This window comes from Rhodamnia argentea, chromosome 1 (genome assembly GCF_020921035.1).
Source record: "Rhodamnia argentea isolate NSW1041297 chromosome 1, ASM2092103v1, whole genome shotgun sequence".
In the NCBI taxonomy this organism is placed as follows: domain Eukaryota; kingdom Viridiplantae; phylum Streptophyta; class Magnoliopsida; order Myrtales; family Myrtaceae; genus Rhodamnia; species Rhodamnia argentea.
This window is the reverse complement of record NC_063150.1, coordinates 31,665,537-31,687,692: the sequence shown is the minus strand read 5'-3', so window position 1 is coordinate 31,687,692 and position 22,156 is coordinate 31,665,537. Positions and strand designations below refer to the sequence as shown.

Below are 22,156 nucleotides of genomic sequence, written 5' to 3'. Positions count from 1 at the left end.
CACAGAGAGAGAGAGAGAGAGAGGTTTAGGAGGGCTTTTCAAAACATAGAGGGCTCTGCAACGCACTCTCGCGAAGCTGCGGCTGCAGGTGGACCCGGGGGCTCGTGATTCCGAATCGCGAACTCCTCATGAGACTCTCGCTGGTAATCCACTTCCGAAATCCCAACTCCTGCGAATCGTGTCGTGGATCTCCTTTTCGCTTCGCTTTGCTTCGTCTGACCGGGGAAAATTCTTTGCTTGCGTTTTCCTCCTCCGTGTTCAGAGGAGTATCCGCATCGCTGCAGTCGCCGTCGCCGGTTCCGGTGTTGCATTGGCGAACGCCGATCCTGATGACAGTGAGTCTGCCGTTTGTTATCCGCTTGTTGTCTTTCTGGTTCCTTTTTTTTTCTCGAAGTCTTCTCTCGTGCTCTGAATGGTATGGAGTTGGAGGTGAAGCATGTAGCAATTTCTGTTTTCAGCTGAAAACGGAAGTCTTGTATTGCGTGGCTTCAGAAGTCTTTTGGGCTCGCTAGCTTTCGTCTAGTTATTGTTTTGCCATGCCGATTTTGTTTTTCTCCTGATATGTCCCTGCGAAATCTCTGTTTCTCGTCCTTTTCCTGGTCTGGTGTATAAGTGATTGTCTAAGGCTGACGATTCGAATTTACGTCTAGAGCCGGAGTTATCGATTGGGATTTCCGGGCCCTTGCGTAAACAACTGGAGGGACCGCGGCGTATTGGCCAGATAATAAACTCTCGCCCAGCTTTTCTTTCCTGGGATCATTTGCAATCTGGTCAGTTCTCGGCCTGTGGTTCAATCTACATTGACAGTTTGATTTTCTTCTTGACAACATTTTGTATTGAATGAACTCTTTCGCACTCTCACCGTATTCATTTTGAGAATTGTAGGTATTCTTCCGACATTCTCATTTAGCGCCATTCCTGCTCTGCCTGATGACGTAAAGAAAGAAGTGCCTGCTGATGCCAGCGAAAGTCCGAAACCGTGTCCTCAATGTTTGGGGAGGGACACCATTGCAAATGCAGCTGCTAGGGTTGGTCCTGCAGTTGTAAATTTATCTGTTCCGCAGGGTATGCTCTCTCCTGTTAGTTTTCATTACTTGTCTCGTTGTTCACCATCGTGATGCGTACTCTATTTTCTCTGCATTTCCCTATTTGAAAGGTTTCCACAGCATTACCACCGGAAAGAGTATAGGATCTGGAACTATAATCAACAAGGACGGTACGATTTTAACCTGTGCTCATGTTGTGGTTGATTTCCACGGATTTCGCTCTTCATCTAAAGGCAAGGTTCGTTTCGTTTCATTTAGCCCGTCTTGCCATAACATTTCAGTTTCCAGCGATAGAATATTATCATCTCTGGCTCTGTTCATACTTGTTACGTCTTGTTTTTGAAGTACATTGCATTGGAAGTGTTAGCAAATATTTCTTCCATTACTCATAACTTCTCTGTTGAATCACCATTGCTTTGCTGGCCATGTAAATGTACTTTATTACTGGTGCTTCTGATGTTAGAATTTGGATATTGTATTTTCTGCAGCTTGTTTATCTCAAATGCTTAATTATTTTACTAAAACCTCTCATGGAACTTGCTAAACCATATTAAGTGAAGAGAAAAGCGCTCTGCAAGAGGTGGTTTTCTTACATGTCACCTTAAAAGTAGTGTTACTACGAGTTTTACCATGTCTTGACTCCTATTTTTAATCTTTTTCCCCGCTATTCTCCAAGACTATATGCTGGAGTATCAATGCGTGAGCTATCACAAACTTTAGCTATATAAGAGGTCCGTAATTATCTTGCCTCTGAAAAATTTGGAGTATGTCAGATACTTTATTTTCATACGAGAGCGTATAGAAATTGTGATATAGTTGTTCCTTTAGGTTGATGTTTGTGATAATTCTCAGGTTGCGGTAACTCTGCAAGATGGTCGAACATTTGAGGGTACTGTTGTCAATGCGGATATGCATTCTGACATTGCCATTGTAAAAATCAATTCAAAGGTTCCTCTTCCAACAGCAAAACTTGGCTCTTCGGGCAAACTTCGACCTGGAGACTGGGTGGTAGCAATGGGCTGTCCTCTTTCCCTTCAAAATACTGTTACGGCTGGCATTGTCAGGTACTTCTATTTTTGTTTTCTCTCTCTCTCTCTCTCTTTTTTTTTTTTAAATTTAAGTACAGAATTCTTGTTTACCTGATAATCCCTGCCATGAGATCTTATATTCTCTGTTCTTCTTTTTGTATATGTAAGTAAATGATTTATAGCACACTCACCACTATTTGCTTTTGCATTTTTTTCACCTGCATCTAGTTGCGTAGACCGCAAAAGCAGTGATCTGGGTCTTGGAGGAATGCGAAGAGAATATTTACAGACTGATTGTGCAATCAATGCGGTAAGATGGTCCATTTACTTTTCCCGCAACATGCATGAGTGGGAGAGAGTGCTTGTGGGAGGTTTTGTGAACAAGGGCCCAGAAATGATGGCTGGTTATGCACTTTGTTTGAGGACTTGATATATAACTAGTAATATACAGCATCACATATTTTTATGTTTTTTCCATAAGGTAGACACCAGAAATAGTGAAGTTAGTGTAATAAAGTTTTGTGATTAGCTTGTTAGAGTCCAAATTGTGGGAAGTGATTTTCATCAGATGTACCCTAAAATAGCGCATCTGCGTTTATAATTTCAGCTAGTTGTCCGCTGATGGAAATGGCTGAAAAGGTGTGAAGAATCTTTTTATTTATATGGCCTGTCTTACTCTTTTGGCTTTTCAGACTTATGCTTGCTGTTACAGCTTTGATGCTAGTGCTTACTTTATGTACATAATATCGTACTTTTCTAGGACATGAAACAGTGACGTGTTTTGTAACGTAAAATTGCTTCCAATTAATATGCAGGGAAATTCTGGAGGGCCTCTTGTTAATATTGATGGAGAAGTTGTTGGCGTTAATATAATGAAAGTGTTAGGTGCAGACGGATTGAGTTTTGCTGTACCAATCGATTCAGTTTCGAAAATAATAGAACACTTCAAGAAAAGTGGGTATGTTCATGTACATCTTCAAAATGCCTCGATCTCTCCTATCTCTCACATGGTTGTGTCACCAATATCTGAAGTTTTGAGATGCAATATTCTCCCGGTTTTAGTATTCTCTCTTCTAAGCCATCTCGGTTGCATAAGAGTACTGGATTTGCTTCTATTACTTATCCTATATTGTCACCACTCCCACAAGGAATTTATACTTGAAGTATCCCACACGTTTAAAACCTGGTATGTGGATTCCCAGCCAGGGCTGCATTTTTGCTTTTTGCATCAGCTGTTATCATGCAGGAGTTTGGTGTCACATTAACTGTCATGATAGGAAACCTGATCTTACTAATCTGGATCAATATAGCGGTTTACAATAGCTTGTATGGTTATTGACTCTAGAGGTTCTTTGTTTAAGTTCTCTGTAAGAGAGTTGTCAGAAACCCTGTCTTACTTGATTAGCCAGTAAATTTTGTATTAGATTTTGTTCTTGGCCAGTGAAAACCCCGTCTATTTTTATGATATTGGATACATATTTTAAATGCCTTTTGTGTTTAGAAGCAATTATAACATCTTGGTAATTTTTTACTAAGATATAGTGCTTTTCTTCTACTTAAGTTGAGCTGTTCCTACTTCAGTTTCCCTTGAATTGATGGATTGACATGGCAGTGTCATTTTTGTGGCTAATGGAAGCATCCATTGTGGAAGTTCATGTGATTGATTTTATCTCTCCAGGAGAGTTATTCGACCTTGGCTGGGATTGAAAATGGTTGATCTTAATGAGATGATCATCGCTCAGCTCAAGGAAAGAGATCCTGCATTCCCCGATGTCGAGGGAGGTGTTCTTGTACCGACGGTCTGTTCTTCTTCTAAGTAAATAATGTCAGTTACTTATTGTGTAATACAAGTGATGCTGATGTCACCTTGTTTTTTTAACTCTTTCTTGTTTTAGCTTTGTTAATGTGCTGGCGCAACTGGTTTGGTGAAAGGTAGCCAGACTTGCACCATATCGAGAGTGAAAAAATTTATAGAACTGATTTTGGTCAAGACAGTACCATGAATTTTTCTATGCTTTAGACTTAGGGAGTAAACTGAAACCGTTTTGACATATTGATGACAATGCATCTCGATTGGACTTCCTGTTTGTTGACTGTAATATGTTTGAGCTTGATGTTCATACAGGGTACAGTAATTTGTAAGATTACTGTTATAGCAATACATCTTTGGTACATTTCAGATGATAGTCTATGGTCAGCATCGTGATTTACATTCACAATGCTTTATTTATACCTCATGCCAATTTCTCCAGTAATTGCGACGTGACCCTCTTAGATCTGTCTTCTGCTGGCATGATCACCATCCGTGATTATCGGAGTGATGAGGAGTGGAAGTGCCTATTACTTTCATTACTTTCTAGTGCATTTAAACAAAAGACATGCTGGGGAGTTTGATAAAGTTTTCATTATTGGACAAAGCACTTTTCTTTCTTCTTCCTTATCACTTGGATCTATGTAAATGTGCTTTGCGTTTGTGGTAATTTATCAAGATCAAGGGGTATTCCTAACTGTGACCTGTACATCTTGCATCAATATGGATCTTTTTTTATTTAATTTTTGTTAGTACTATGAGTATGAGTTTCTCTGTCTCAAGGCGGACACTACTATAGCTTTTGCTTTCCGCAGAAGTTAATACCTGAGTAGTAAATTTTCATGTTCATCATCTTTGTTATTATTCTTGATTTTCTTTACTAGGTAACTCCAGGATCCCCAGCTGATCGTGCTGGCTTCCAACCAGGTGACGTAGTCATCGAGTTTGATGGGAAGCCTGTTGGCAGCATCACTGAGGTTAACTCTTTCTCTCCCCCTCCCCTTTTTTCTTCTTGTTCCTTGTTCCTAGATTGGTATAGCATCACTCTTGTGGTTCATTGAAGTGTCTGCTTTTCATGAAAAAAGGAGGAAATTCCTCCCTCTTACTGCAGTTAGAAAGGCGATGACAACAACAATAGTGACAGCTACACAGCACCATCACCTGCACTAATAGATTAAATCGATTGTCTTTCTGTATTATGGTCTTAAATTTGCTATGTTTGAGCTAGACAATAGAGATTGCACGAAAATTCACAGAGTAGGCTGTCAGGCATTAACATACTTCCTTAGTAATAAGTTATCGCTAACTGTTGAGTTGTGATGACCAGATTTGCTGACTGATATATTTATGGCAGATAATCGAAATCATGGGGGACAAAATTGGGATCCCAATAAAGGTTGTTGTTAGAAGAGCAAAGGACAGCCTCGTCACTTTGACTGTAGTTCCGGAGGAGACCAACTTAGATATCTGAAGGAAGATGGTGACAAACTTCAATCAATATGCATTGAACAATTTATGATTCACTTGATTCTTCTCTATATTTTAGTTAAAGAAGGGACCAAATGGTCTCCCACTTCAAGAGAAAAAGAAACAGTATGACCGCCAGATAGAAATAAATTTTGGAAGAGTCCTGCATAAATTCATGATTCTCTTAACATTAGAAAAGCGAATGCAATATTTTGTTCTGGGCCATTCTGGTAATTTCTTGAACAGAAATTAGTGAAGCTCCTTGTAGATGGCAGTGAGCAAAGGGCAGATTGCTGTGGTTCGAAAAGAAAGTTCGATCTAGTAGTTACTGAGTAACTTCAATTGAGATTCCAGAGTAGAGCGGGTTAAATTTCTATTGATACGAAGAAATCGAGCCGCCCCTTGTAAACTTGTAGGTGGGTCTTGGATTTGAGTGTGTTCCCCACTCTGAAGTATGTCATTATAAACTTCTGTGAAGATTCTTCGTCCTGTTAAGGCAAGCTTTGACACGATGGTTCAGGCAATGCCAAACTCTTGGTCTTGTTCTGGACAGGATTCAGGGAGCTAACGTAAGAGAAGGTATTATATATGCATCTTTGATGATGCTTTTGCTATCACAGAGAATTGAGTGACCCAGAGCCACGACTTTCTGTTAGAGTAACGGGAGGTATGAAAGCCAATGTCAAATATGCTGGGAGGGGAAATACAATCCGACTCGACTTTATTTGACCCGTGCGCTCACTTAACTGCTTTTCTTCCATTCAATTTCTTTGGGGCAAAATAACCAACAGGTGATTTATCCTAAAAAGATGGCTTCATTCCCAAATGGAAATGCGGTCATGCAGATGTAGATTTATCTGTTCCAAAATTCGTCGCGTTTCGCATTGGTCTTTGAAAACCAACTAATGCATCACCGGCGACAACGCATGCGCCTTCTCAATCTAACCTAGCTCCACGTGCCATAATGTCCGTACGGATGGAAGGCTAATGGACTACATGGGTTCCAACCTTCACTCTTATGGCAGTCCCTCGTCTGTTTTTGGTTCTCTGGCCAATTACTGCCAAAGCAAACGGCTTTAAAATCAATGGGACTGCATTTTGGTACAGGTTACACAGCGTTCAGCTTAACAGTCGAGGTTGAACGTGATACTATGGTCATGTTTCCTCAGACATGGTTACTTCCCTCCAATAGACCACGACCATTTCCCTCTGGCCTCATTTGTTCAGCACGAACGAAAACTCGTCCTAATCCCTACTCTCCTCACTCGTATTTACAAGCTCTTGGCACTCACCAACCGCTCTGAGAACGGCCATGGATGACCCTTCCCACTCCACTATCCAAGTCACGTTGCCCATACAAAAAGTGTCCATGTCAAGCACAGTACAAAGCTAAAGCAGAAAAGCTACGGGCACAAGACAATGTCTCATACAAATAATAAAGAAACATGTGAAAGCAGGAGCAATAAGATTTCACTATTGATTACACATGACGGACGTCATTTGGTCTCTGTCACTTGCTCAACCGCTTCAGTTGAGGCCCCTTTCCAGCGGCTCCTCAGCCCGAAGGACAAATCGAATCCCTTCCAGAAGTCCACTGCCAATTGGGCTTTTTGATTGGTGCATCGCCCTCCATGCAATTCCATGCGACTATAGGAGATCAAACTGTCCATCCTCACGGTCCATAAAAGGATTAATCGCTCGTTTCGGTCGGGCTTCACTTATTTCCCGTCAAAGAGGATGGTAGGGGACATAACCTAGCAAGCCCGACAAGTTGTTCACTACATCATTGCACCGAGTCAAGAGGCTTATCATCTGCTGTGAGATGTCCACGGTGACGTTAAAAGTGGGTGCACTTCTAGAAGAGGGTGCTATTTCAGTGGGCAGTGATGCATTGTTGTTCGGCAGTTGTGGCTTTGCAAGTGGAGGAAAGGGAAGAAGAGGCGGAAGAGGAGAGGAAGAGACAGCTCTTTGAAAGTTCTTACTATTATAAACCATTGCAAGAGAGGAAGAAGAAGATAATGATGCACCACCATCTGCAAAACTAGCATTGTTGTTCTTGTCGTTGAAGTTGTTTGCATTATCAACCATCATCTTTGGCTCTTGCCTACTAGTTTCTTCCCCACCCAACATAAATTTTACACGGGCTGCTGCCCGACCTCCGTTACCTGTGGTGGGCCCTACACCAGCATCATCTCCAGATGATTTCTTCAAGCACGACTTGAGCTGCACCGTGGATGCTGGTCCTGGTCTTTCAGTGGAAGGATCCTTAAGGCGTGGAGTATCATGTACAGAATCACTGCCTCTGCCTTTTACAGACTCCGAAGCCTCGGATGGAGGAACTTCTGCATTCCGAAGAGAATATCTCACGCCAGCATTGCCAAATAAGTTGTTGTTTCCAGCAGCATACTTATAAGCTGCCTCTGCGTCAAGTTTGCGGTGGAAGACAACCCGGCATGTCGATGACTTCCAGAAGACACGGATGCCTGTGTAATCTAATGGCCCAAATCGAGCAAACCTTGCCTTGAGCTCGGTGACAGAGGGTAGTGACGTTCCAGGAGGAAACTTCATGACTAATATGGTGGGGTCTGAGGCTCTTGCCGGATGAGACTCCACTTTCTTGACAGGAAATGGTTTTGCTTGTTTTGGGGTTGCAGATACAGTTTCTCTTCCCTCTCCCCGTGGTGCATCTTGGGTCTTCTGAATTGCCCTCTTTTCAGCAGCCAATGATTTGATATTGTTGATTTTCTTCAACCTCTTTGATTCAATTTCTTCTTGACGGTCAGATGGAGGACGTTTGCGGCCACTTTTTGTTGGGTCATCGAATCTTCCAGGAGGTTTTGTTAATTTTGAAGATGATAACTTTCTTCCACTTTCACCAGTAGGCTGATCAGGAGCTCCAACACCAGCAGGAGATTTAGCAGGGCGAATTTCAACGGTATCAATCTCAGATGGTGGAGCCAGAACCAAGCTCTTCTGATACACAAGTGATCGAAATCGAAGGAATGCCTGCTTTGTAACTGCAGGATTGCTCCTTTCAATGCCATAAAAAGGATCAAGAGCCAGGGCTTGCAAGCCATTCAAGAGTTGTCGCAAATCAAGCTCGGCATTTCCAGACCAAGTAGGCATCGTCCCAACGTTATCGGGATGCGTCCTGCTTGCTTCACTTTTCTTCTGTTTGTCCGCATAAGATTCTTCTCTTGAGGCTGAATCAACTCGAGTTAGTTTACCAGCAGCTTTTGCCACTGATACTCCAACTTTGCTAGCTACCAGCCGCTTTCGGGGATGATCAGAATCTGTCTCAGAGCCAACTTCTTTCCTTTTCTTCTTTTTCTTCTCCCTCATAGCAACATTCTGTGAGCTTGGCTCCCCTGCAGGATGTTTAAGAACTTTCTTCTTCTTCTTCGTCATCATAGCTCCATCAGAACTAGCAACATCAGCAGATAAAGGAGAAACATAACCACTATCTTGTACTGTATAAAGTTCCTGGCCTTTTTGCTGGAAACCATCTTGAGAATTGGTGATTTTTGCATCATCCCCTTTCCCAATCGCATTGGGGCCACCTAAACCAGAGGGACTTGGAATATTGATTGCAGTGCTACTTTCTGGAACTTGATGCAGGACTGAATTCCCAGGAACACCTTGACTTGAAATTGCATCTGAAGTTACTTCAGTTTGCTCAAGTTTAACCGGAATCTGGGAGTTGGCAGGACTAGATGGAGCTCTCTTCTGCAAGATATAACCTCCCGCTGCAGCTAGAGATGAACCGTCAAGGTAAGTGGCAGGAACCGAAGAATTGGCCTGTAATGGGCTAGTTTGTTGTGTACTAGAATCATCCCGACGCTTGAAAAGATATTTATCTTTTTTGGAGGGATCCTTCACTTTCATAGGTTTCGTGGACATCCTTTTCCCGCCAAGAGCCTCCGCAATCACCAGTGGACCACTCAAAAGAGCTGAAGATAACAAGCACATGAGATCAGAAGGAAAATACCAACTATTAACCAATATATCTCATAGCCAGTAGTACGCCTTTGATGATGAACTATGAAAGGCACGTCCACGTCCAGTAACAATACAAGAAAGGACCTAATTAGCAAGTGTAGGCTACTATAAGAACAAGATGGACTGCCGAAAAAGGGAAAAAAACTCAAACTGCATAAAGAAATATATCAGGAGTTTATTGAGTGAACCATAAAGTAAGACAAGCATGTTCACCACATCAATTATAAGGAGCCAGACAAATTTGATCTTACTAGCTCCATTACACAAAGCTTGAATCTTCTTTGCTATCCCTATTCCATTGCATTTTATAAAAGGAAAAAATGAACTACTTAAAGTGCAATAGCAGGGTTAACTATTAGCCAGGAGGCAAAAAGTTGACAGTATGTTTCTTAACATGCAAGTTGAATATGCGCAAGGTATGTTATGTCGATTGTTTCTTTACCTAAGAAAAATGCTATGAAGCCAAGCTGCACAAAAATGAACTATTGCTTTTTCCTTAGAGCAGTTAGATGTACATCAGTATCCACTTGATTAATGTATTGCATGACTGTACCAAGCAAGACCAACATTGAAGAGAAATACCGTGCAAAGGCAGGACATTTTCAGAACCCTTTTCTTTAAAGAATGTGCTTGGAATTTCTTTGATAGCTCCATACATGATAACAGAAAGAAAAGTGTGGCGAAATTGAAACTACTTAACCGTGTGTGCCGAATATCTAAGAGTTAAATCATGAATAGGCAAGACTATCTACTGTATAACTCAACAACTCATGGAAAGTAAACCTATATAAGCATAAGTCATGCAACCTGCCGAGATAATACCCAGAAAAACAGAGAAAAAGCACTACTAACCGCCACAGAAGAATATTTGAAGCTTAAAATAAACTATCTGATAACTACCTCGAGGTGGCTCTTTCACTGGCTGAGCTGTTGCATCAATTGGATCGTGAGAAGGGCGCACTGCCTGCACCCCGAATGCCTGAGCGTAGGTCTCATCATACTCCTCAAATACTGCCTTGCGATAAGCAAAAACAATAGCCTTATTCTTGACAAACTCAAGGCTATTCTCATCACTGCTTCGTGGCATTAATGCAAGCTGTTCTATAAATGCAAGAGTTTCCCAAGGCTGGAAACTGTTTCGTGCTTTGCTTATCTGAGCAGCCGAATACAGCCCTCCTTGTTCATAATCAGGCACATCGACTGCAAAGTACCCTTGAACATGTGTTGGTCGAAAACTAAAAGCATTTCTACACCTGCAAGCCAAACCAAGACCACTTCTCCTACTTGCCTCATCCATGGCCTCCTCAACTGCCTTAACAAAGGTCCTTGAAGCCGTCTGGCTTGATTTTTCGATGAAATTCTCCTCAAAAGGTATAAGCTCTGCTGGGTCGAACCACCCATAACTACTATCACCGAAGAAAGCTACCAGCACATAACCATCCCTCCTTGAGCGACGCACTGGAAAAGATGCAAAAGCTTCATTGAAGATTTGTCCAGGCCACCATGGATGTGATTTTACTTTGCCCCACACCATATCCCCCACTTCAAATCCATAACTCAAAGCCCTTGACATGCCACTTTCAATGGAACTATTTTTCTCATTCGCTACATATTCATCAAACTCAGACAACAAAGTATCATACTGCCGGTCCAAGGATTTCCTCTCACCCGTACCACTAGAGTTTCTCGACTCCAAGCCATCCCCATCAACCTCCAGCCGACCTTGGGAACCAATTTGACAATCATAGGCATCAGATGGGTCATTTTCCACTTTAATTTCACCTTTCACATCATAGAGTCGATACTCACCGGACTTCTCGCTTTTAAACTCGAAAGCTCGAGGTTCCATTTCCTCATCTGCCCCACCAGCACTCCCCCAACTGGCTGAAGAGCAAACCCTAACTCCATCCTCTTCAGATCTCCCGCTTTCTGAATCTACACCACTACCCGAAGCCCTAAATTCGCCTCCTAAAGCTACGGAATCGACACCCATCGAATCCACTGCACCACAGTCCACAACCCCCAAATCCACGCCCTTCTCTTCACGAGCATCCTCAGAAACCCCACCTTCCCCACGATTCTCCTCCAACCCATCTGATTTGCTCTCTAAACCGCCCTCATTCGCGGCGGATATCATTTGAGCAGCTCCTAGGTCTAACACCAATTTCTAACGGCGAAACGGAGCTCCGATGGTTCCCAACAGAGAAGAGCCGTACCTTCCGCGAGCTTGTGGGAGGCGACCGGTGCTGATTTCTCCGACGAAGGCACCGACACGAGCGAGAAATCAGAAATCGAGACGATGAAACGCAGAGAGGCGGAGAGACAGCAAAGACAGAGAACGAGGTGAGGCGTGTCCCGAAACGAAGAGAAATGCCGCAGGGGACTGTGTAGTGATTGGTTATATACGTGGGTTTCGAGTTTTTCAGTTTCATTTTCTTTTTCTGACCTTTTTGTCTTTTTTTGTTCATTTTCTTTTCTTATCTATTCCCTTATTAACGAATTATCACTTCGTCCACGAAGAAATCCCCACACGTTTCACCGATATAACTATTTTTCAAACGAATTCTCCTGATGTCGACAACCAATCGGTGAGTGAACAGAGGGGTCTCGTTCGTGACATTTTTATTTTTGGAAATAATTTTGGATTAAAATTGATTTTTTTATTCCGTTCTCAGTAGAAAAACGTATTTAATAATCGCACAAAATGACTATTTTCGAAATAAAAAAAATAGAAATGTGTTCGATATGACCGCTGGCGGTGGCGATCGACAATGAATTCTTTTTAAAATGACATTGTTTCTGATTTTGTTTCCTGAAATAAAATAAAAAATTCTACTTCTTGTTTCTATTCCTAGAAATAAAAATTTGTTTATGGGAACGAAAAACCAATTTACATTTTCAAACATGATTATGCTTTTTTTTTTCTCGGAAACAAATGAACAGGAATCAGAAAATTTGGAGTATTACCAAGCTGGCCCTAATTGATTCGTACGGACAATGAGCCTAACAAAAATTCTTTTTAAAGCCAATTTAGGGTATACCTTTTTTTTTGTTTATAATTTATACTTATATTTCAAAGCATATAAATGCGCGGATTTCAACTAAAATTTTCTGATTAAAAAAAACTAAAAATTTACAGAGTATCAAAATTCATGAGGTGATGAAAGGACGATTATAAAAATACCTAGGAAACTATCAATATCGTGGGAAATTCTTAACTTGCGAAACAAAAACAAAAACAAAAACAAAAATCAGTAAAAAAAAAAAAATCACGTGAGACACGTGAAAACGTCTTATTACTCAGCTTATGTTTGAGGAAAGTATTGTTTTGCGGCAAAGTAAAAACGTTAAAAAGCCCAATCTTCCATGCTCGGCCCAAGCCCAGTCAGATGGTTTACGAGCATATGATTGTTTTAAATATGTCATGAGATCTTGAGTAGCAAATTTAGGGCCGGCTATGAGCTCGGTCTTTGAGCCTGCCAATTGATGGCTTCTGCTCAAAAGAATCATAATCTTCCCCATTATCTCTTTCATGCACTCCCACGCGCCGTTGGTTTCGAATAGAGGAGAGCGCCATCGTAGCGCGCATGGTACTCGAATATTGGCTCAGGACATTTTCTCTTCCCCTTCTTATCCTAGAAAAGCAGGGGCATCTTGCGTCCTTGAACCGATGGTGACAACTACCGTTTGGCTAACCTAACTTCCCTCGTTACTCGGGACCTACAAGGGATAGTATGGAAATATTCACATGTTGTCCAATGACCACGACTTTCGGCCTCATCTTAGGCTCTGACTCACCCTCCGTGAGCGAATTTTGTGGAGGAACCCTAAATTTTCGGGGCATAATCCGGAAATTGGATTGAACCGGCTTAAACCGTCCGGTTCAAGGCCAATGTTAGGGAGAACCCGTTCGAATCCTGATTCTGCCAGCATTGGAACAGGGCCAGGTTGTTCAAAGGGGCGAACTTGAAATGGAAGGGAGGATTGGATTTTTCCCATTGCCTCTTCATGTCTGCATATTTCTAGAGTAGCATTTTGGAAACAAACGGAATATCGATTATAAACATTTTCTCGATGAAGTTATCCACTAATTTTAGATTGCGTCCCCAAAATAACATTCCAAAGAGCTCGAATAAGAATTTTTTGCTCTCGAACAAGAATTGACCCCATGATTTTGACTTTTCTTTTAAAGGGATATATCAACTAGAAGTCCTAAAACTTGTCACAAAAATGTAATTAAGTCTTAAAACTTGCAAAAAGTACAAGCAAGTCTAAAACTTGTCAAATTGATTTAATCGAGTCTTTCTGTTAACACAATCAACTTATCTAACTAAAAATGCTGATGTGGCATTTTTAAATTTAATTTCCTTATCTTGCGTGACATTTCTAATTGTTATATTTGATGAGATTTTATTTAAATTAAAGTTAAAAATTTAAAAAAGTAAAAAATTAATTGAAAAAATAACAAAACTAGAAAAAAAAAATGCAGGTCCTGCCGGTGAGGCAGGACCTGCATTTTTAAAAAAGAATATGTTCACTAGAAATCCTAAAACTTGTCACGAAAGTACAATTAAATCTTAAAACTAGCGAAAAGTGCAATTAAGTCCTAAATTTGTCAAATTGAGTCAATCGAGTCATTCTGTTAACATAGTCAACTTGTCTAACAAAAAATGCTAACGTGACATTTTTAAATTAATTTCCATATCCTACGTGGCATTTCCAATTATTTTATTTTTTGAAATCTTATTTAAATTAAATTAAAAACTGAAAAAAGAAAGTATAGTCGTTTTCATGCACTCTTGCATGGCTATGAGCCTAATTAGCTTCATGCTTGCACGTTATGATGTCAAAACCCTACATTTTTTTTTTGGTAAGGGCAAAACCCTACATTTTGCGCACAACAAATTCCCAAAAATCTGAAAAAAATTGTGCAAAAAGTCCTAAACCTATTATATTTTTGCCAATTTAGCTCTAAATTTTTTAATTTTTTCAATTGAATTACGTTGTCAATTGAGTCCATCCGGCCAATTTCGATCGGAAATCATTGACGTGAATGCCGGTTATCCTACATGGCATGCTAGGACTGATGAAGATAATTTTTAATAATAATTTTAATTTTTTATTTATTTTTATTTTTTATAACTGTGGCCGGTGAGGTTGCCATCCACGATTATGAAAAAAACAAAGAAAAGAAATTTAATAATTTTTTTAAAAAATTAAAATATTATTAAATAAATTATTCATGTCAGCATGCCACATAGGACGGCCGGCGTCTACACTGGTGATTTTCGATCAAAATTAACTGGATAGACTTAATTGGCAAAATTAAAATGTTTATAACAAAATTGATAAAAATGTAATAGATTCAGGATTTTAGATAATTTTCCCCTAAAAAACCTAATTGTTTCCATTTTCCCACCTTGGAATCCAAAAAAACTTAAAATATATGAAGGATGTTACCAAATTTAAACAACCTGCGCAATATTTTGTGAAGCTACGTGTAGTTCAAAACTTCATATATGCCAAGAATAGGGTCTTGGAATTGGAACGCGTATAGGGTAACCATGCATTCACATGGTGATGCTATTCAAGAAGGGATATTGAAACAAAAGATTTATGGACTTTAATTCAATATGTAATGTGATCTATAAATTTTAAATTTATTTAATTTGATTTCTGAAATTTAGCCCGATATGCAATGTCGTCTCTAACCTTTTAATTTATTCAATATTATTCATGGACTTTTGGTACATGTTTAATTTAATCCTTAAACTATATGAAGATGTTCAATATTGTCCCTAAATTTGAATGAATGGAATGACAATATTGAACATGCTCATACAATACATGGACTAAATTGAATATATACCAAAAGTCTAGGCACCATATTGAATAAATTAAAATTTTTAGAGATGATATTACATATTGGACTAAAGTTTATGGACTATATTGAACAAATTTAAAGTTTATGGATCACATTGCACTCTGAGCCAAAATTCATGGACAATTAGTGCCATTTACCCATTTTAATACTCCATGCGTAAAGCTATTTTTCAGTGACTGAATGTTATTTTTCAGTGACTGAACTTGATGTTACCATACGTTGTATATGTCGTTATGTGCGCGTGGAGTGTGTCTCGGACTGCAATGGACACGTGACCGGTTTTAATCGCAGGTTAAGGACCACTAATAGACCGGGATGATGAACTAGGTGATGAAATCTAAGCATGATATATGTTCATACACATGCTGAGATGGTTCCCATAATTAAATCCAGGGTTACCGCTTCTAAGTAGGAAAGCGAGTGGTGTCCTCCACCTGCTGTCCTACTAGCCTTATTCAAATCATTAGAAAAAAGAGTTAAGCAACAGACATTAAAGTGCGGGTAATAAAGAAACTGAAGCAAGATCATATCGAGATGTTTACTTTTGCACGTGAGTATGTACGATGTTGTCGGACTAATCCTTCGGAAGACTTTCTTCCAATTTGGTGATATTTTCTTAAGGATTGGTGCCCATTCTTAAAATTCTCTTTAGCATTGATTTCTTCAATTGGAAGACTTTCTTCCAATTCATTCATGTGAAATGAGTTGTGCTTTCTCCAACAAGTTGGAAAAACATAGACACATCATTAGGGAAACCCTAACCCGTGATGAGTTCACCTAGTTTTTGGAAATATTCACGAAATAACGTCTACAAAGAGATAAAGGCAGAGGCTTTTTCAAATCAGCAAATGAACTGGGGGCGGCTTTGGTTTATGCAAGGGTACGTAATGCTAAGAAATAAAGTATAACCAAGTCCCGATCTCGGATGTTATCTCTCATTTTCAAAAAAGTAGCGACCGATCGTTGGAACTAAAAAGATACATAAATTTTTTGAATTTTGATGAGAAGAACAGACAAATACACGGCCTAATTCCATTAGAAACCCCGAACTTTAGTTTATGTCCCAACTCTACTCCAAACTATTTTTTGTCTCGTAAAAAACCACCTACTTTCACTTCATATCCAAATCCGCCCTCCGTTATTATTCCATCCAATTATGCCATTAGAATCTGAGGTGTCATCCACCTGTCATCTATGTCATTTTTCACACGTCGGTTTAATTGAATTTCTTTTCTTTTTATCCTTCTTCCTTTTAGTGTCGCCATGGACGGCCTGTGTGAAAAACATTGTTCATTGTCTTTTTCGCAGAAACTCACTCGACCAGAGTTCACTGTGCTCACCCATCGCCACCTAGTCCTTTGACGCCGCACCACGACCTCCGAAAACCCCTCCGCAATTGTGGGCAATTGCTAGAATCATATCTAGCAATCTCAGCCGACACCCCTATTTCCGATTCCAGTTTTTGAAGTTTCAAGGAAGCATTTTTAGCGTCATTACCTTTGATCAGTAATTCTCGAAGCTTTGTAGATCCATTTCGAGCCCGGACAATGACAAAACGAGCCCATGCTCTTCTCCCTCGCTCTGTGCTCTATGGCCGACCTCCATTAATGGAGATTGCTACTTGATATTGAGGACCAAGACCTCACATTTGAGGTAATCTCTATTCTTAACCTGAACCAAATGGAACCAAGATTCAGTTTTGCACATGCCCTTTGAGCTCTAACTCACAGATCTACTTCACAATCAAATCAATTTGGCCTCAAAACCTTGATTTTGACCATTTTCAATCCTCAAAAATTTTAGAACTTGAACTGCTTTTTGGTAAGTCTCGCTAAAAAAGTGAGCAAGAAAATGCATCAAGACCATCATCACTGTTTCAACCCACGACAAGTTTTCAATTCCCAGAGCAAGAACGGCTAAAATGCCCTCACTGTGATTCCACTAGAACCAAGTTCTGATACTACAATTCCAATGCTCTTAGTCTTGCCACTTTTGCAAGAGCTATCGTGGCTACGGGACTGCCGACGGTACCCTCTGTAACAACCCCAGACGTAGCATTCCGAAGGCCATCAATCAAGGTTAAATAATCTCATGGCTAGGTTGATGGTGGTTTGTCATGGTATAAGTGAATGGAGAAGACGAAGAAGAAGGGAGAAATTTTTAAAAAAAAATTGGAATATTAAAATGATGTGGAACTGATTGGTCAAATTCTAACGGTATAACCGGACGGAAAAGATAATGGAGGGCAGATTTGGGTATGAAATGAAAGTTTGAGATTTTTTATGAGACAAAAATTAGTTTGAGGTAGAATTGGGACATAACTCATAGTTGGGGGTTTTTAATGGAATTAGGCCCAAATACACAAATGTAAGAGAATAATATTCAAAATACCATTTGCATAGACTTAGACGGAGAACACACCTCTCTTACAAGCATGACTATACAAGTTTTTTCTCTCAAGAGTCAAAACTCAACTCTCTTTCTATGCTTCTAAGGCTCTCCACGCACAAAGGAACTAGTGTATCCACATATATCTATAAGCATTTCCACCGCTTTCCATTGCCACTTTAAAATTGTTTACTTCAATATGCAAAAGCAAAGTTGAACTTCCACTCGCGTTGATGAGTTCAACTTGTCAAAATTGTAACCAGCGTTATCCATTTCATATGGCTTACTTTGACTCAACTCTTCATTAGTTAAAAAAGCAAATTCCAACTTGGATACTACTTTATCTTCAATACAAGTTGGACTCTTTTCCTCAATGTTAGAGTCTGTTGAGAGATGGGAGCTCCACCCCCTTCTTTTTTAACCAATCTTCTTACACTCAATTGTCATATGCTACAAGAAGGGAAAATTATCCAAAAAGTCATAAACCTATTACACTTTTGCTAATTTAGTCATAAACTTTTTAATTTTGTCGGTTGAGCCCTAAACATTTTCATGTTTTACCAATTGAGTACATTTGACAATTTCGGCCAAAAACAGCTGACTTGGATGCCAGCAATTCTACGTAGCACGATCGGTTCCAACATGGACAATTTTAATTATTTTAATAGATAATTATTTGTGAAGCCGTACTTTGAAGTTCTTCACCATACCCATCAATTGGTTAATAGTCTGCACATAATCAAAGCACGATGAGATCGATTCAGAGTCATTCATGTGTAAAGACTCAAAATCTCTTCAAAGTGTTTGAACCCGCACTCATCCCACACAATCATTGCTTTTATAGGATTTTTGCAATATATCACACACTACTTTCACGGTCTCCATGCCCGCTTTTTTTTTCAAACATCGTATCTTTCATGGCTTAAAAGATCGCATATAGTACTTTTTGATCTTTCTTTCGGGACTCCATCGATGAATCTTTCTCTTCATTTTTTCAAAGTATCGAGCTGCTTCAACATTAGTCACTTCGGTGTAGATATTCTCCACTAGGTTCCACAAATCTTATGACTTGAAAAGAACCTTCATTTGGACGGACCAATTATTGAAATTTCTTCTGTTCAACTTTAGAAGTTGTAATCGAATACAAATGTTGGATGATATTGCTAGCTCTGATACCAATTGTTCGAATCAAAAGAATTTAGATACTTTGAAGGTTTTGGTGAGAAGAACACACAAACACACGAAGGAAAGAAAATAATCTTCAAAATGACATTTGCGTAGGCTTACATGGAGAACACACCTCTCTTACAAGCTTAACTCTACAAGCTTATTCTCTCTAAGTTCAACTCTTTTTAAGCCTCTCCATAGACAAAATAGCTAGTGTATCCACATAGAAACATTTCCACCACCGCTTGATAATTGTTGACTTCAATATGCAAAAGCAAAGTTGAACTTTTGCTCTTGTTATCGACTTCAACTTGTCAAAAAGTGTGGATAGCATTATTCATTTTACTTTGAGTCAGGTCTTCATTGGTTAAAAAAGCAAATTTCAACTTAAATACAATTTTATCTTCAATGCAAGCTGGACTTTCAATGTTAGAGTCGGTTAAGAGATGGAAGCTCCACCATAGGCCCTTCTTTTTTTCCAATCTTCAAGCACTCAATCGCCATATGCCAAGTAAGAATACAAGTCCGAGTTACGGTTTTCTTCTGTAATCAAAAGCAATTTTGCTCTATCTAACACAAAACTGTTGTGATCAATGCATTAATGTGACTCTTCAAAGGGCTTTTTGAGTCCAAGTAGAAGAAAATAAAATAACACAAGATCGCACTTTACAACACAAGATAGCATAAACCTTCATTTTTTTTTTCTTGTGATGATCTAGTCTATCCACCGTGTTTTGTAACAATATACTGATTAGAGATGTTAAAGGAGTGGGTCGGGTCGAATATGGTCCAACCCATATTAAATCATCGTTTTAACCCATTTTCATGCAGTACAAATCTAGCGACCCATATTTGACCCAACTCATATACTTAAATACTTATTTATTTAACTAAATTATGAAATATCTATGTATTATAATTTGTAAAGAAAAATGAAATTGTTAAAACACTTTCGTGTAATTGATCTTTAAAATTTTTTTAAATTAAACTAATATACTTGAGTTGAGGCCCATTTACAAGTGGGTGCTTGGAAGCTACAGGCTACGGGCCTAAAATGGGTCAAAATGGGTTTGTAAAAGACCCAAATGAAACCCGTATTATTTGGGCTTTTCTTTTTTAAACCCATATATAACCTATATCTTAATTCTAATATGACTCATATTTGATACACTTTCATTAATGTAGGTTAAAATATAGATCTTTGACCCATGTTGACAGCCCTACTACTGACTATGTTTTCACTTATTGCCTTCTACATATCTCAAATATTTGTTGCTTTACAACAATTTCCCTTACGCACAATTTGGAACAATGAAAGAGTCCGTCGATGTAACAACTGATTGGTGGATGTATATATTGAGGCTAATAGTAACCGCAGAACCAACTTATTTGAAGAAAAAAAAAAAGCACTTTACTAATAGCAAGACATTTAACTAAATTTACTTTACTAAATGATGTTTCTAATTTGTTTGTTAAATAAGTGAGACATCTCCATAAAAAGAGGTTTATATGATTATCATAGTTTGATGTAACTAGATATATAAAGGAAGAGTTAGATTTATGCATCACTTACTAAACCCTAAAAGTTCTTAGTGACTATAGTTTATAAACTAGTTATAGTCTGAAAGTATGTGATGCTATTTCCATGATTTAGTAATATTTCACTATTTATAATCGCATAGTAGGTGAACAAATCAACCCTTTGCCATAAACACATACTCTTCAAAAAAGGAAGAATGAAGCAAGCAAAAATGCATAGATAGAACTCGTGAAGCTTCTAAATGGTCAAACCCAAAAACGGGAAAAAATAAACAAGAGACTTCTTCGCTCTCATTGGCCTCATTCACAACAAAACATGAGTTGATGCATTGCAAAAGTTGCAGGGACATCTTTAGTTAGTGGAAACATTCTTTCTAACTGAAGAATGGGCCTATGTACGTTAATAGAACCTAATTCAAAAAGCTAATTGAAAAGGGCAGGAGTGTGGACTAGCTTTTAAGTTAGCACACTTCTTTACCATATAATAACTCCTTAATTAGTATAAAGTTGTCGCATCAAGAAAGGGTCGTCACATAAGCTGCAGTTCAAAGAACATAATCAATTCCCTAACCGGCGGCTTGTTAATTTGTTCAATTAAATCACAATCAAACGAGTATCTTATTCTCTGGTTTGGCCATTCAATGAATTGTACTCGTTATTGCAGCGTTCTTTCTGCTTTTCTCAATGGATGCTACAATCAAAGGTCAAGCCGACATCGAATCCTATGTAGCCGAATTCCATTTGTGCACGACAAGGGCTTTTCTTAGTATATGGCTCTAATCCATTGGCAAGTGACCAAACTCTTATCATAATTAACTCAAAGTAGATTCTTTGTTGCCCTACTAAGTGACAAAAGCTTTTGTAAAACCCAAAGTTTATGAGGTGATGCAACCCTAACACATCTACAACTAGTTCCTGTTGAGTAATTATTGTTTAATTTGCTTCCATTACGTGCACAAATATTGGCCACAAGCTAGTTCAAATGATAAGGGGCATGAGTAATAGTTTATTAACTTAATGATGGTCTATTATGAGCATTATCTATGTAGGATGCTAACCATACTAGCAAAAGAGAAAACAAAAGAAGTAATTGGGTTTGGGGTGCGGGCTCTGGAGACCACTTGTTTGTGTTTGCACAGTGTCACATTTTTATTTTTCTTGTTGTCATTTTCATCAAGAAAAGGACATCCTCTCTCGTATCAGAGATTTGACGCGAGAATGAGTCTCAAATTAATTAATTTCTTGTTTGGTTTCCTATGATACAAAAGAATTTGCTCTATAACCTCTTTAATTACCTTTTCATTTCAACACGGATCCGGCTTGGAGCAAAGGACATTGCTTCAAAAGTTGTGCCATGTTGCATGTAAAGGACATGAATTTTTGTTTAAAAGAAAGGGCATGATTTGATTCTTGTCCAGTGGATTATCTCATCATTGATCATAGAGTCACTTCATAATGTGCTTAAATACTAGTAGGCATGCGGTTCTGCTGGTAAAAGGATTTGTAAAGGGAGGGAGGGACGCTAGTATTATAAGTGCAGGGTTCTATTCTCGTGCTCTGCAAAGAGGCAGAGCAAAAGTTAGATAGATGATAGTTAGAGATAGGATAGAAAAAAAAATGTACTTAAATCATATTTATTGGGAGGGTTAAGTCTAATATGTAAACTTCAGTAGAAGCGAGTTGCTTTTCTCAATTTTTTGTTATACATATTTCTCGATTTCAAGTGGGCCCAAATATAGAAATATGCGAATATAACCTTAAATGAGCATATTTCTATCCTATAGTTTTGTTAACTTACAAATAGATAGATAACACATAGAAGTAAGAG

The 22,156-nt window shown here is 39.0% G+C and overlaps 2 protein-coding genes across 3 annotated transcripts; one reads left to right on the top strand and one right to left on the bottom strand.

Annotated features, from left to right (window-relative positions):
• The first annotated feature begins 128 nt into the window (after nt 1–128).
• On the top strand, nt 129–5,585 carry LOC115743843 (putative protease Do-like 14). Its single transcript, XM_030678826.1, has 11 exons — nt 129–143; nt 263–335; nt 651–770; nt 886–1,065; nt 1,157–1,284; nt 1,899–2,110; nt 2,303–2,384; nt 2,890–3,032; nt 3,753–3,873; nt 4,769–4,861; nt 5,239–5,585. Exons 1-11 carry the CDS (start codon nt 129–131, stop codon nt 5,353–5,355), a joined length of 1,284 nt encoding a protein of 427 aa, XP_030534686.1. The 3' UTR covers nt 5,356–5,585.
• Nucleotides 5,586–6,668: 1,083 nt separating this feature from the next.
• LOC115743837 (PWWP domain-containing protein 1) lies at nt 6,669–11,732 on the bottom strand. 2 transcript variants are annotated; one of them, XM_048276428.1, is made up of 3 exons: nt 10,251–11,732; nt 9,176–9,301; nt 6,669–9,097 (listed from the first exon to the last, which is right to left on the bottom strand). In XM_048276428.1, exons 1-3 carry the CDS (start codon nt 11,485–11,487, stop codon nt 7,080–7,082), a joined length of 3,381 nt encoding a protein of 1,126 aa, XP_048132385.1. In that variant the 5' UTR covers nt 11,488–11,732; the 3' UTR covers nt 6,669–7,079. The 2 variants fall into 2 exon arrangements, with proteins under 2 accessions (XP_048132385.1, XP_030534679.1); XM_030678819.2 differs by having other exon boundaries at nt 6,669–9,301.
• Nucleotides 11,733–22,156: the final 10,424 nt, after the last annotated feature.